Raw genomic sequence first — 15,260 nt, forward strand, 5'->3', positions numbered from 1 at the left:
ACATTTTAATTAATTATGAGGGAGGGGATCCCTGGGTGGCTCAGCGGTTTAGCGCCTGCCTTTGGCCCAGGGCGCGATCCTGGAGTCCCAGGATCGAGTCCCACGTTGGGCTCCTGGCACGGAGCCTGCTTCTCCCTCCTCCTGTGTCTCTGCCTCTCTCTCTCTCTATCATGAATAAATAAATAAATAAATCTTTAAAAAAAATAATTAAGAGGGATCCTGAAAGGTGACGACACTCACATCAAGTAAGAAATCTGGGAACGGATCAGGGACAGATATGGTAACGAGTAGAGAAATGGCCACCAATTTGGACTTTAACATATTTTTATCCCATACTTTTCCCCAACCCAATCATCAATGGGAGGTAAGGATGGCTGGACGGACTCCCCATTAAAGCTTACCTTGCCCAACAGCTGAATGCATTTTTTCCATGTCAAACTTAATTTTTGATCTTCCTGGAGTGCTAAGCATCTTCTCCCACACTGTGGTTACTTCTTTAAGACAAGGAGTGATTTCTTCATAATCAAGCTTTAAGCGCTTGTTCAGCAGATCATTTTCAGAGGCTGGAAGAGATCATTTAGGAACACGTTAGAAAGGACACCATGACTGCTGAGATGTGGAGCCGTTAGAGCCAGCTCGCCAGGTCCACATTAAAGTCCCTGCTCCTGCCCCACCCCATCTTCCTTACCTGGGAAAAAGCTAAACACACCTAGGAGGTATCCCAGATTTCTCTTGCTCCTTCACCTCCAATGAGTTCTGTTGGGTCTACTAGTAAAATATATCCCATACCTATCCAGTTCTAGCAATCTCCACATCCTATTAAACCACAAATATCTCAAGGACAGGAGCTATGTGTTAAAATTCCTGGTGCCTGGGCATGGTCAGAGACCAACACAATTTATTTATCTGAACCAGGAGCAATTTTCCAAGGACAGTTCCCCCTTGTTTAGAGCCAAACCTCCTTAGGTAGCTTCTGCTTTAGTCATGTTTTTGCTTCCTGCAGCTCAACAGAATAAATCTGCCCTTTTCTTAAGCTATCGCCCCAAATATATGAAGGTAGTTATTATTCCCCACCAACCTCATTCAGTTTTAACTGCATTCAGAATTGTACCTAAATTACCAAAATGGGGTGGGAGAAGGGGAGGGGAGTCAATCAAGGAAAAGTTTAACTTCACAATTCTCAGGATTAAATGGGACTTCACTCCCATCTAAACCACTATATCCTATTTAGACCTAGGAGTAATGTCACCAACCCCCAAACCCATTCTACTTCACGTCTCAGATCTTGACTATGAGTTTATTAGGACAGCAGGTGATGAATAGCTAAGTATAAGCCAATACACCTAGGCCTCTGCAGAACTGATCAACTATCATATTTATGATAATAATAAACAAATACCATGTCCTAAGTACTTTATATTTAGCAAACTTTCCTCCTAATGACTCTCTGAGGCAGAGTTCTGGATGAGAAAACCCGAGGCGCAGAGGCCGGGTAGCTCCTCCAAGGTCACTGAGCAGGAGGTGGAGGGGCGCGGGGCCCTGGTCCTTTTCCAGTGCACTGCAGAGCTGGCTGTTATTAATTATATAGTTTTTCTGTGACCAGGCATGTATCTATCAGGGGCCTTAAATGTCCAACAGAATCCAGTGGAGCTTTCTAGGCCTGGGGTTTTTCAAGTGAAAGATTTTCAATACCAATATGATCTCTTTAACAGATACAGAGTCTTTCAGATCTTTTTCTTCTCATTTCAGTTTTGGCAAATCACACTTTTCAAGAAGTTTGTCCAGTTCATCTAAGCTGTTAAGTTTCCTGGCACAAAGCCATTCTTAGTCCGAGAGACACAGATCAGTCAATGCAAACATCTCAAGAGTCCTCTCCTGACCCCCTGAAAATACCTGCACGCTCCCCATGCCTGCCCTCACTTTATTTAGGAGGAGAGGAAGCTGAGCAGGCTCAGAGTTTGCCCAGGGCCACAGAAGCAGGAAGCGCTGGAGGCAGGATCTGAAACGTCGCCCCCCCCAACACCACCAGTTTTACCACTACACTTCGCACCCCAGTGCTTATTATTTTTAAAATGGGAATTACAGCTACCTCATTGAATGGCTCTGGTGAGGATTTAAGGAGATGAAATATGCTGAGCATCTACAAAATGTCTACTCCTCAGCACTCCCAAATTATCAGAAATATAAAGTCAAGTAAGGAAAAGTATGAAACACTGCTTTACAAAGTGCTGCTAACACGAAATAAAAGATTTCCTTTTTCCATGTTAGAAACTGAGCAAAGGCTAATAACTCAGTTCATCTGCTTAGCGCTCCCGACGGTAAGCCCTTATTCATCTGACACGTGGATTATGTACTTAACTGACCCAATTTACCACCTTCAAGTACAAATGCGTCAAAAGATGGTGCTGCACACGGCTGCAGGGACCCCTTGTCCAGCGTCTCATTTCATGGACCCAGAAACTAAAGTTCAGAGCGAGTACAGGGCTTGCCCAACGTTATTTGCCAGCTGGTGGGTTGTCAAGGGACTCTGGCCCTTGTGATTTCTCATCTGTCATCTTTATTCTTTTCCTTCTTGCTTTGAATAATACATTTTTTTAAGGTCCCACCAAACAATCCTTGTGGCAAGTTGGGTTCAGGACTAGCTTTGCTGGGGACAGTGACTTCACGTAGCACTAGGCTCTTGGTGCCAGTGGACATTTCCCTGGCACTGAGATCTGCTGTGAGCCTGTGTGGCTGCATGAAGGAGCCCAGGAAGCAACGTGAGGAACCTGCTCTGAAGTCAACAGAGCGGTAACATCCAGCCAGAAGATTCCACTGAAAAGGCTTAATCTGTGTATTTCACTGTTGGCCCAGGCACCATCCTGCTGTTTGAGGATCTGAACACTGCTGCCTAAAATTCAGAGCCTCCAAAATGCCTTATCAAGCCAGACAGTTGGTACATGCTTGCAACAAATATCAAGGCTCCCAGCCAAGGCCTTCAGATATACGACCAAACTGTTTAAAATATTAAATGAGGGTCTACAAACCCATGATTGTGCATTTCTGGGCTTAGGGCAACCAGGACTACATGAGATCAAATGTAACTTTGCAAAAGAATCATCTAAAATATGTATTACCATTTACCATGGACGTATGAGCTAACTTGGACTTAAGACCAACAATGTTCAGGTCTGATTTATGCCCATTACACTGGGGGGCTGCAGCTGACCATCCCCAATCCCACACCACTAGCGACTGCCTTCACAGATAAAATGTTTGTCCAACTCCCACCATCTCTTAAAAACTCAGTCAGGAAAGGCTGAGAGGCTGGAAACATCAATGATGAAATGACCTCCAAACTTGTAGAAAGATTTTAGAAAAACCACACTCATTCTTTATTTTTTTATTATATCTGCTTAACCAGGAAAAAAGAACCTTTAAAAAATATCTTTCATTACAATTCAATTAAAATTCAATGTGTTGTAACATTATGCAAATACAGTGTAACACTTTAATTTAAAGCATGAGATTCTGAATTTTACGAGTCAGTTCAACAAGCGATAATGTGCTAACCCCAAACCATGGCTGTACTGAACGGCATCCTGTCCTGCATTAGGCTGCCTGCATCTTCGTTTATAACGGGGGAAAATGGCCCTGCACCAGGGCACGGTGGAGACTGCTGGCTTGGGAGACAGGCAATGTGCTTTAGTCCCAGCACCACAGAAAGTTAGCTGTTTAACTCTGGGGAAAACAAGTCAGCTTCCAACTGCCTACTGTGGAGGGAGGTGGATTTAGATGATGTGGTTTGGTTCTTTCTCAGATGCCATGGTTCTGGAATAGTAACAGATATACTTAATCCACATATTCAAAAGCCAGGACATAGGCTTAAGCATAGAAGATCCTCCTGATACATGTTCTAATTTCTTTCCCAAGCAGCAAGCAATCCAGCTTTAACATCTGATCAACTTCAACCACTTCCAGCTACACTTTAACTTTTCCTTTAAAAAGCCACTAAAAGTGGCACCTGGGTAGTGCAGTCAGTTAGGAGTTCGACTCTTGGTCTCAGCTCAGTTCATGATCTCTGGGTCGTGAAATCAAATCCCACTTCGTGCTCCCCACTCAGGGGAAGTCTACTTCTTCACCTCCCCCTGGCTCTCCCCACTACTCGTGCTCTTTCTCCCAAATAAAATAAAACCTTAAAAAAAAATTTTTTTTAATCTTTAAAAAAAATAGAAAGCAACCAAAAAAAGAATGCAATAGAATAACTCTCTCGAGTACACAGCATACTCCTGCTTGGTTCTTGTCAAATCTGACTTCTGTGTTTATTTATTTAAAGATTTATTTATTTGTCTGAGAGACAGCAAGCAAGTGTAAGTAAGCAAGGGAGGGAGAGGGAGAGAGACTTCCAAGCAGACTCCGTGCCAACAGTGGAGCTGGACACGGGGCTTGAGCCCAAACCCCGAGATCAACTACCTGAGCCAAAACCAAAAGTCAGATGCTCAACTGACCCAGTCACCCAGGTACCCCTTGCTTCTGGATTTAATGAGAAAGTTCTGCCCCCATCCCACCCCAACAAAGCTTACTAAATGTTTTCTAGGCAATTCGTGGTCAGGCTCTTTTGATGATTAAGCTTCTCAGCAACAAAGGTACTGCATGCACTGAAACCACGCTTCCTAAACTCTATTAAGGAAATTTATTATGCTTTCACCACAAAGGTAAACATGCTGAACTTTACAGAGCTAAGAAGAGAAATGAATTCAGACAGCAAGAATGAAAGACCACACAAGACTGACCACTGCCAGGTGGAATGAGGAAACAGCAAGAAAGTGGGGGCAAGGGCCAGTGAACTGAACGTGACACCTGGCAGGGTGTTCCAGGTAACCCTACGAAGCTCTTCCCTGTTCATCCTGGTTTGCCTAGTCATCATATACGCAGCTTTACAGGGGCTGTGCTTCTGCGGCAGACTGATCTTGTCTCATCAACTGCAGTCAAGATTCCTCCCACATCCCAAGAAGCCAGTGCCATTCCCATTTTACAGCTACGCTCCGATTTTCCATGGCTGTCATTTCCAAGAAGGTTAGTCAGGATACGTATTAGGATTTATGATCTACATGAGGAAGGTAACTGCCTCTGTGCTTTTCAACAAAAATCCCAACCAACAGACACACGAACGTGAGTGCTGCAGTCCAGAGCGGTCATTCAGCTGATGGCACACTCAATGATGCCGTCACAGTCAGGGCTCTTGTAGACATCTGCTTTTATTTATTTTTTTAAAGATTTATTTAGACATCTGCTTTTGGAATTGCCTTCAAGAACACACAAGAAAATGGTAGAAAAACAGAGTTGGAGAAAACAGCCATCGCTGCGGTGAAGTCCCCCCACTGTGGCACCCCTTCCACGGCCACTTCAGGGGTTGAGCCGTTGCCCAGCCTCAATACCAGGTACGGAGGAGAGCCCACTGTATCCATAAGTAGCCCATTCCAACCACTAAACCACTTTCATATCAAAAGGTCTTATTGGGCAGCCCAGGTGGCTCAGTGGTTTAGCACCACCTTCAGCCCAGGGCATGATCCTGGCGACCCGGGATCGAGTCCCGCATCGGGCTCCCTGCATGGAGCCTGCTTCTCCCTCTGCCTGTGTCTCTGCCTCTCTCTCTCTCTCTCTGGTCTCTCATATATAAATAAATAAAATCTTTTTAAAAAGTCTTATTACTTTGTATCTGACTTCATGTTTTGGTCAAAGATGACATACTTTTTTGGACCATGAACCTTATTCATCAGATTTGGTGTCTTAATACCCTTCACCTCTATACAGATATCAAGATAAAAGGTGGAAGATCCACAGTTGAGAAGTAAGTTCAATGAAATGTAGCCTAATTGCAAAACTGCTTTGGGCCATGGTGGCACAACTCTGCACAGCCTCCCTCTGAACAAGCACGTTCAGACTTCCTGATCAGAATGGCCATTATTTTATATCCAGCCAGCTCTCTATACTCCAAGACCCATGTTCTTTCCATTATACCGCCCACTTAGCTTCTTAGCTACTATGAAAATAATATATATATTTTTTTTTTTGGTTAAAGCAACAGTACAGAAACAGGAAATGAACAACATCTAAACTTTCCAAGTTCATGTCTTATTTTCATACTGACATAACCCCCGGCAAGAATGTGGCTGGTCTGAGCCTCAGTTTCTTCTTCAGGCTAACACCTGCCTTCTGTCAGGAGCATTAAACGAGTCTATAGGAGTCTAAACTCCTTTCCTATAGGAAAGGTTGGTAATGGTTCAGGTAAAACTCAGCTAACACTAAAGCTTAATCCTCGTCAGGGACACCTGGGTGGCTCAGTGGTTGAACATCTGCCATTGGCTCACGGTGTGATTCCGGAATCAGGGATCAAGTCCCGCATCAGGCTCCTTGCAGGGAGTCTGCTTCTCTGTCTAGGTCTCTGCATTTCTCTGTCTCTCATGCATAAATAAATAAAATCTTAAAAAAAAAAAAGCTTAATCCTCTTCAGATTACCTGCAACCCACTAAAAATGCACATACAGGTTACAAACTTAAATGACTTGTGTAGGATTAGCTCACACCTCACCAGCCAAGCACAGACCGTGGCTGACGGCAAAGTAGGGGGGGAAAGAGAGAAAACACAAAACAAAAAACACTCTTCTGAGGGTTGAAGCTTACATCTGAAGGTTGCCTCTTTGAAGTTCTAGACAGTATGCTAAAATGACCATACAGGAGTAATTTCATATGGTTGGTGAGATTATCATTAACTCTTCAGAAAGTGAAAAGTGTTAACTTGACTTTGGGAAAGTAAACAGATATATATATATATAGAGAGAGAGAGAGAGAGAGAGAGAAGCTTGCTTTTTTTTTCTTTTTAAAGGCAGCATACTTGTGGTCTGATGTGATTCGCTTCAGAGCCAAGAAAAATGATCAGGCCTGTTCATTCTAAGAGAATGGCAAACCAACCTTGCAGCTTCTGATTTTCTTTCTCCATTCTGAGGAGTAGAATCTGTTGCAGAATAGCCTTTTGCCATAACTCTCGAAGCTCGCGAGATGTCCTTTTCTTTTCTTCTGGGACAGGGCCAGAGGGTCCATCCTCACAAACTGGTTCTAAAGGAGATCGTGGCGGATGCTCCCCCAGTTCCGAATAATCTGGGGATGGAAAAGGACATTTCAGAACGGTCATTTTTTTTTTCAGTACAAATTAATTTTTTTTTAAAAGATTTTATTTATTTATTCACATGAAACACAGAGAGAGGCAGAGACACAGGCAGAGGGAGAACCAGGCTCCATGCAGGGAGCCCGATGTGGGACTCAATCCCAGGACCCCGGGATCACGCCCTAAGCCAAAGACAGATGCTCAACCACTGAGCCATCCAGGCATCCCTTTCAATACAAATTTAAACATAGTGTCAAATCAGAAAATTTCTGTCCATTCAGAAACTATGAAATGATATCACCAGATTTAAAATTCAAGTTTTAATATGCATTGAAATCAATTGAGCCACAACCATCAAATTATACATCAAATAGCAAGCAAAAGCTGTAAGAGCTGAGGAAATGCTCAAAGATATCTACTTTTAAAGGTGCAATATTTCTATTTTCTTCTGAGTTGATGATTGTATTATTGGTAATGGCAAACATTCAGAGTGCTCACTCTGTACCAGCTTGTTCTGAGGGCTCTATGGATACTAGTTTATTTAACATTCAACCACTCTAAGATGTAGCTACTATAACTATTCAGTTTTAAAGAAAAGCAAACCTAAGTACATTTGACACCTGCCCAATGTTACACAGCTAGGAAGGGTAGGGGCCCATGAAGGCTGGCTTCCACGTGCATTCTTAACCACTAAGCTATAAGACTAGGTATTCTGGAAGAAGATTAAAGCGTATTTAATAGCCAATAATAACAGTGACCATTAAAGGGTCCTCTACCAAGTGCTGGGCACCATGCCAGGTGTTTTCTATAGACAGACTCATTTAATCCTGATGACAATGCCAGAAGACAGGGATTAGCCTGAAGAGAAAACAAAGGTTCAGAGAAGCAGAGTAAGTTGCCCAGGTTCAGACAGTGAACAAGCAGGTGTGTTGGGATCCCAACTAATGTCTCTCTGACTGGAAGTCCATGCTTTCTGCTAGATATCCCTGTAATTCAAATGTTTCCTATATCATCAATTTTCAGATTCCTGTTTATTAGTTGAGTACCTTTCTCAACTGCAGACCCCACGTTGCTAGTACACAGTGCTGTTCTCACAAATACCTCACAGACATGCAGAAAGAACATCCCACCTGCTTACTCTGAAACTAGCTACGAACAGCAGAAGTTCCTATATGAGTGGGCCTCACTTAAGGCAATGTATTCTTGGGAACTTCTCTCTAAACTGAACCTAAATAAAAATCACGGTCCTAACACGCTCTGTGAACAGCCCTTCACAGACAACCTGAATCATACAACCACCCAGAACACAACATACAATCTCTTCCAGTGTACAGTTCCAACAAAATTCCATGTTATAATTTCCAGAACAGAACAGTTTCAACGTTGACTCCTTATTATCTAAAGGTGGGTTTGATTTCCTGCTACAAAATCTATGAAATCAAACACAAGGTACCAAATGTTTCATTTCCTAAAGTGACTTGTCCATTTAACTCCTCTTAAAAGTTACTGGATTAAAAAAAAAATTATGATGAGAATTAAGAATGCTTTGTTGTCTCTGTAAGTATTTAAATGCTTATCACGTTTCTATCTATGTCAATTTATTATGATCCTATTAAATGAATGAATAAATTAAAATTCTTCCTTTTGGAGGATACTCGTGTGTAATGGTCGGTATAAAAGCAGGAATCACAGTTGTCTGTACTGGATGATGTCAATCTTAAAATTATTATGAGAAGCAAGACCATTCGGTAAGTAAAGTCAGCCTCTGGAGCCAGGCTGCCTGGGTTTTAATCAAGACTCTGCATTTTTTGGTTTTGTGATTCGACAAGTTGCTTAGCCCTTTAATGCCTCAGTTTCTCATCTGTCAAGCAGGAATAACAGCACCTCCCTCACAGAAGTGTTACAAGGTGGCTCAGTAAGTTAAGCGTCCACTCTCAATCTCAGCTCAAGTCATGATCCCATGGTAGAGAGGGTGGGCCCCACTTGGTAGAGAGAGTGGGCTCTGCGCTCAGCAGAGTCTGTTTGTCCCTTTCCCTCCCCCTGCTTGTATGCCTTCTCTCTAAAATAAATCTTTTTTTAAATAAGTGTTACATGGATTAATACGCATCATACAAAGTACCTGAAACAGAGTCGAACACACAGTAAATATACAGCGAACATTAGCTCTTATTGTTTGTTATTACATAGTCTTTAACAGCACAGAAAAAGAAATACTGGAAAGAAACACACCAAAATTTAGCCTCTCAGGGACACCTGGGTGGCTCAGCAGTTTAGTGCCTGCCTTCAGCCCAGGGTCTGATCCTGGAGTCCCGGGATCGAATCCCACGTCGGGCTCCCTGCATGAAGCCTGCTTTTCCCTCTGCCTTGTCTCTGCCTCTCTCTCTCTGTGTCTCATGAATAAATAAAATCTTAAAAAAAAAGTTTTAGCCTCTCAACTGTAAGCTCTGAGGCAAGACAGGCCACCTTGTTAGTGAGGGTTTACCTGGCAACCAGCATAGCCCCAGCCACCCAGCAGGTGCTTGGCAGATACTGCTGAAGAGAGAGACAGATGGGTGCCTGGTTTGGGCGTGCCTGCTGTTCTCTGTATTTTCAAAATTCGTGACAATAAAAACGTCATTTTTATAATCAACTGAGGAAAAGTAATGAGAATCTGTTCCAATTTAAATCAAAGACTGCAAGATGTTCTGCAAAACACTCAGAAGACAAACCAATCTCCCCAAACTTGTGTACTTAGCATTAGTTGGTCCTGAATACGCTATAGCTAAAGTTGATCCTTCTTTCAGAAGGCATTTGTCCGTTTTCTTATTCAATCTTACTCTGCAGTCTGCAGTATTCCGTCTGAGCTCTTCCCTTTTCTCTTTTACCATCCTGGCTGCTGAAACTCTGCTGGACACTGCGGTGGTGATTCAAGTTCTGCTTCATCTCACGCTGAAGGATTTACATCCCCACTGCCTGGCAAGGGTCTCGTTTCCCAAAAGCGATCGAGGGGAGACCGCCTCACCTTGGGCAGGTGCGCACAGGAGACAGCCAGGGACCCACCCCAGTGACAGGGCACAAGGTGCAGTCTGGACATTCTTCCTCACCCTAAAGCCCTGCTCATCAGTCAAGGGCTCATGTCACCTCGCATCCTGTCTCCAACCTCATCCCTCCTCTTCACCACCGCCCTCTCTTCTCTGGTGTGTCTTGAAAATTCCCTCTATGTTACTTTCAAATCCTGCAACGTAATGAACAGAGCAAGGGTAACCCAGGCTGGGCTGATGGAACGCATCTGGGAGTTGAGGCTGCTTGGTCCCCAGATCCATTACTCTCTGCCACTTGGGTTTCTGACAAAACCAGAGTCTGAGGACACTCCAGTGTTTGCTATTTTCTTATTCAGAAGAATTAGATCAGCAAGGAGTACAGGCTTTGTTGGTGATGATGACATGTGTTGCCTCCCTAACGTTCTCTACTTATGCCTACTTTTTATTATTTTTTTTAATTATTTTTTTCAAAGATTTATTTAGTCATGAAAGACACATACACAGAGAGAGAGGCACAGGCAGAGGGAGAAGCAGGCTCCATGCGGGGAGCCCGACGCAGGACTCGATCCCGGGTCTCCAGGATCACACCCTGGGCCGAAGGCGGCGCTAAACCGCTGAGCCACCGAGGCTGCCCCTACTTTTTATTATTGATTTTTTTAAAATTTTTTATTTATTTATGATAGTCACAGAGAGAGAGAGAGAGAGGCAGAGACACAGGCAGAGGGAGAAGCAGGCTCCATGCACCGGGAGCCCGACGTGGGACTCGATCCCGGGTCTCCAGGATCGCGCCCTGGGTCAAAGGCAGGCACCAAAACGCTGTGCCACCAAGGGATCCCGACTTTTTACTATTGATTGCAGCTCAGTTTGTTAAGGATTTACTGTGAGGCCTTGACACAAATCAGCTTGTCTGATGCTCATGACCACCCCCATGAAACAGGTGACACTGTCATCCTCATTTTATAGCCAAAACAACTAAGGTGCACTGAGGTTTTGTAACCTGATCAAGGTCAGAGCTAGGAAGAGTCCAGGCCACCACGCGAAGTACAAAATGCTTACCCAGTGCTTCTCTAACTCCTAGATGTGCAAGCATCACGTGGGGATCTTGCTAAAATCCAGATTTTGATTCAGTAGGTCTTTGTGGAGCCTGAGCATCTGCATTTCTAGCAAGCTCTCTGGGGTTGCGGCCGCTGCTGGTCCTCAGGGCACATTCTGGGGCTCTACACTGCAGCTCTACTCTTCATTCCCTCGTGCAACCCTCTGTACTCAGCAAGTCACCTCTTCATTCCCCTTCACTGCTGCCACGAGAATACCGTGCAGGCGCTCTTGTCGGCTACCTGAGTCGAGGCGTTCACACATGGCCAGAGCTTGTCCCGACCTTGGCCAGGGTGCCAAGGCCAAGTGCGGAACACAAAGAAGGATCACGAGTACTAGTGTTAACTTCACCTCTGAATTCACGAAATAAAAGCTAATCTGCTGTAAAGGTCACCGAATAAACCTAACAGTTGACAGCAGGGTTTTCTCAACTTCTCAGCACTACTGACATTTTAGGCTGGGTAATTCTTTGTCGTGGGGGACTGTTCTGTGCATTTGAGAGTATTTAGGGTTCCCTAGGCACCACCTGCCAGAGGACAGTACCCACTCCAGTAGTGACCACCAAAAATGCCTTGATGTTGCTAACTGCCCCCTGAGGAGGAGGGAGAGAACAAAAATCACCCCAGCGAGAACCCCCACTTAGAATTTTAAAAATCCATTACTTATTCTTCTCCCAAACTCTGGTAGGGGGAAAAATACATCCCCTTCACCCAAATTCATGTTATGTGATAACAATTATCATTGTTCCAGTTTATAATGAACAGCTTTTAAATACATTATCCTTTGTTCATATTAAGAGAAGCCTAGTTGCAAAATTGCTTAATTTATGAAAGGGGGACAAATATTGGTTTGTTCTAAATGTGGCCTGGCTAAATAAATCCAAGGGGGCTGTTTCCGTGTCAGTGCTAAAAGATCCAGATTTGTCCCAGGGCACAGCTTTCTACTAGTCCTCTTTCACGGGGACACGCACACTTGTGCTTGGGGTACAGTCTGGTGAGACGTGAACTCAACATGCAGGGGGTCGAGTGGAGGGACAGGTTCTGGGTGAGGATAATATGAAGATGTTGGTCAGCTGCCAGCTGAGAACCTTATTCTAAATAACAAATATGTGCGTTAACTTGGATAATTCCTAAGCCATTCGCACCGGTATTTATATAGAATCCCTTATATGTGCCTGGGATGTGAGGTGTTACGTGGTCTAAGAGAGGCTCCTTAGATGTTTCTAACATTCTTCAGAGTAACCCTGAGGATCCGGCTTCCTTCCCCAACCTATGCTCTTGCTGAGAGGCTGCTGCACAGAGGCTGATGGGGTACGAGTATGGTATGGCTCCTCCACCCCCAGGCCAGCTTGGCAGTCCCTCTTTGGAAACCTCTGGAAACACATATACCTTTGGGGTTCCAGTCCCTTGGTACAAAGTGTGGGAAATGATACTCACCTCTGACCACCCCAAAGGTGGAGCCCCCAGGCACTTACAGACAACATACTTATAAAGTCTGCAGGGCCACAAAACCCAGCAGCTGCAATAGCACGTTAGCCTAGGAATAGACTTTACTATTCTCACATGTCCTTTAATGACAGGACGTAGCACGCTTAAATTACAGAGCCTTTCAGAAACCATAGGTTTCTATGGGTTCTGGGAATTTTAAAGCCAGCCACAATTCAGGAGTCCTGAGAGACAACTGCCTCCACTGAAATCCTTGCTGTGACATTCTCAACGGGGTCGTAAATCTGATCTATGTTGGGGTGTCAATATTTTAGCTGCCAAACTGTTCTCCTGAAACGCTGCTGCTACATTCTTCTCTCTCTCTGCCACAGATGCGTAGGGAAGAGCATGACTTTGCATCATTGGTATGAACACAGTTGGTGCTGGGACAGGGCAGGAGAAAAAGGAGCACGCACACAGCCCCCCAGCTGTCCGGCTTCTGCCCGTCGAGTATGGAACACAGGACCCCTGGCTGGTACTTTCACAAACTTGTATCAGGTTGGAACTGCAGTTTCTCCACCTTTTATAGACATGGCATTAAGTCACATGTTAAGTGCCTTGTAAGAAAGGGGAGATCCGGGGAAAAAAACATCAAGGCATAGGCCCTTATTCTCTCGACGTTCTGGCTTTCGAAGCATTTTATAACTCTCTCCATTTCAAGAATCCTGATGTCCCACGTCAAAAGAAGAAGAAATGTTTAAGATTCCAGTTATTCTGAAACCTCTGTTTTAACAACACCAATAGATTTTGGAAATGAGAACTAAAACTGAACAATAAGCCTCTAGAGAAAAGTCAACAACAGGGATTAGCGTCTGCAGCATCTGTTGTTACCAACAGCTGAAGAAAATTTCTTTAAAAAAAAAAAAAAGAGTAAAATAGCCGTGTGGATTTCAGGAAGGAACAGGCAGTCCTCTGTGAATGCTGTCAAACTATTTACAGAGCATGAACAACTTTACCTCTCCTAGGACAAGACGACAGGACGACAGGACGGAGCTGCCGAGAGTGCAGAGACGTCTGTGTTCCCGGCTCTGCCCTGTGCCCAGGGAAGAGCAGAGACACGTGGAACAGTCGCCAAAAGGATTCATTTACCCAGGGCTGCTCTATATCCAACTGGGACTTCTTTGGATGTTTTATGGAAAATAGTAATAATTATAATAAAGAACCTTGTTATTTTCTACAGTTGCATTATAGAATGGTCCAGCCACAGGAAAATGGGATTTATTTTAAATACTTTATTTATTTATTCATGGACCACTCTGGAATTTAAATAAAAACTTAAAAATTTTTAAAAATGCATTTAAAAAAAGAGAGTAAAACAGTTGTTACCAAGGGATGAGGATAGAGGAACAAGATTTTTATTTTTTTTAAGATTTTATGTACTTATTCATGAGAGACAGAGAGAGAGAGAGAGAGAGAGAGAGAGAGAGGGAGGGAGAAGCAGGCTCCATGCAGGGAGCCTGATGCGGGACTCAATACCAGGACCCCAGAATCACGACCGAACCCAAAGGCAGATGCTCAGCCACTGAGCCACCCAGGTGCCCCAGGAAAATGGGATTTTAAAAAAATAATAACATTTGGTAGAAAGAAGTCTTTGCCACATGCCTGCTAGAAATCCAGACATGAGTGGGACATAATCCCTCAAGTTTCGACAGGGTGATTGGGAGAAGTACTTGGCCGCTGGGAAATACAAAGAAAGTGTTCTAGAAATTCAAAGAAAAATGAAACCTCTCCTGTCTATCAGGTCAAGAGCATGACCTGTGGTGGGGGTCACACATCCGGGGTCAAATCCCAGCTCCACCACTAACCTACTCAACCGCAAACATGTGGTTTGACGCTTTACATCTGTTCCCTCGTCTGTACAATCTGCGTAAGAGTATCTATACCGTGTGGAGTTGTGTGTGTGTGTGTGTGTGTGTGTGTGTGTGTGTGTGTGGTTAAATAGGTAAATGTGTGGAAAATACAAGCCTGGCACATAGCAAGTGTTCAATAAAATGGCAACTGCCATTCTTATCACCATCATCAGGACCAGTTTTTGGAAGCGGCGATCCTTCCTAAAGGACAAGGAAAAGTCACACAGATGGAAATGATGGGAGGCATTTCAAGTAAACGGGGCGGCATAAAGCAGGTGCCCAGGCGACTCTCAATGACTCCTCCAATGACCCATTTCGGCTAATGAGCAGAGGCGTGTGTGTGTGTGTGTGTGTGTGTGTGTGTGTGAGAAAACGAGCCAGGAGTGGTTGAGCCCAGATTACAGAAAGCACTGAACGGTTAACTTCTGTATTAATGAGTAAGGAACTGGGAATCACGAGAGATGTGAGGTTTTCAGAGCCTTTGGGAAGATGTATGGCACTTACGCATTCCTCAGCACTGGGAAGATACCACGGCTGTCGGGGAACGCGCAGCTCGGCGGGTCAGACGACGGGCTGGTATAAAACCATGTGAACCAGGGCTGGGCGCGGGGAGCTGTGAAGACAGGCTAGCGAGCCTAACTCTGGAGTGGGGTGCAAGGGGAGGGCACGGT

General features: G+C 44.3%; 1 protein-coding gene across 5 annotated transcripts in view; it reads right to left on the bottom strand.

Moving 5' to 3' along the window:
• The window catches only part of TBC1D1 (TBC1 domain family member 1), a 239,014-nt gene that overhangs the window by 43,359 nt on the left and 180,395 nt on the right, over nucleotides 1-15,260 (bottom strand). For all 5 annotated transcript variants that reach the window (XM_041753548.1, XM_041753547.1, XM_041753549.1 and 2 more), the window contains 2 exons: nucleotides 6,951-7,136; nucleotides 402-563 (listed from right to left, as the gene is read on the bottom strand). In XM_041753548.1, the coding sequence (XP_041609482.1) occupies nucleotides 402-563; nucleotides 6,951-7,136 (348 nt within the window). The remainder of the gene's footprint in view (nucleotides 1-401; nucleotides 564-6,950; nucleotides 7,137-15,260) is intronic.

The sequence above is a fragment of the Vulpes lagopus genome, chromosome 4 (assembly GCF_018345385.1).
Source record: "Vulpes lagopus strain Blue_001 chromosome 4, ASM1834538v1, whole genome shotgun sequence".
NCBI classification, from domain to species: Eukaryota; Metazoa; Chordata; class Mammalia; order Carnivora; family Canidae; genus Vulpes; species Vulpes lagopus.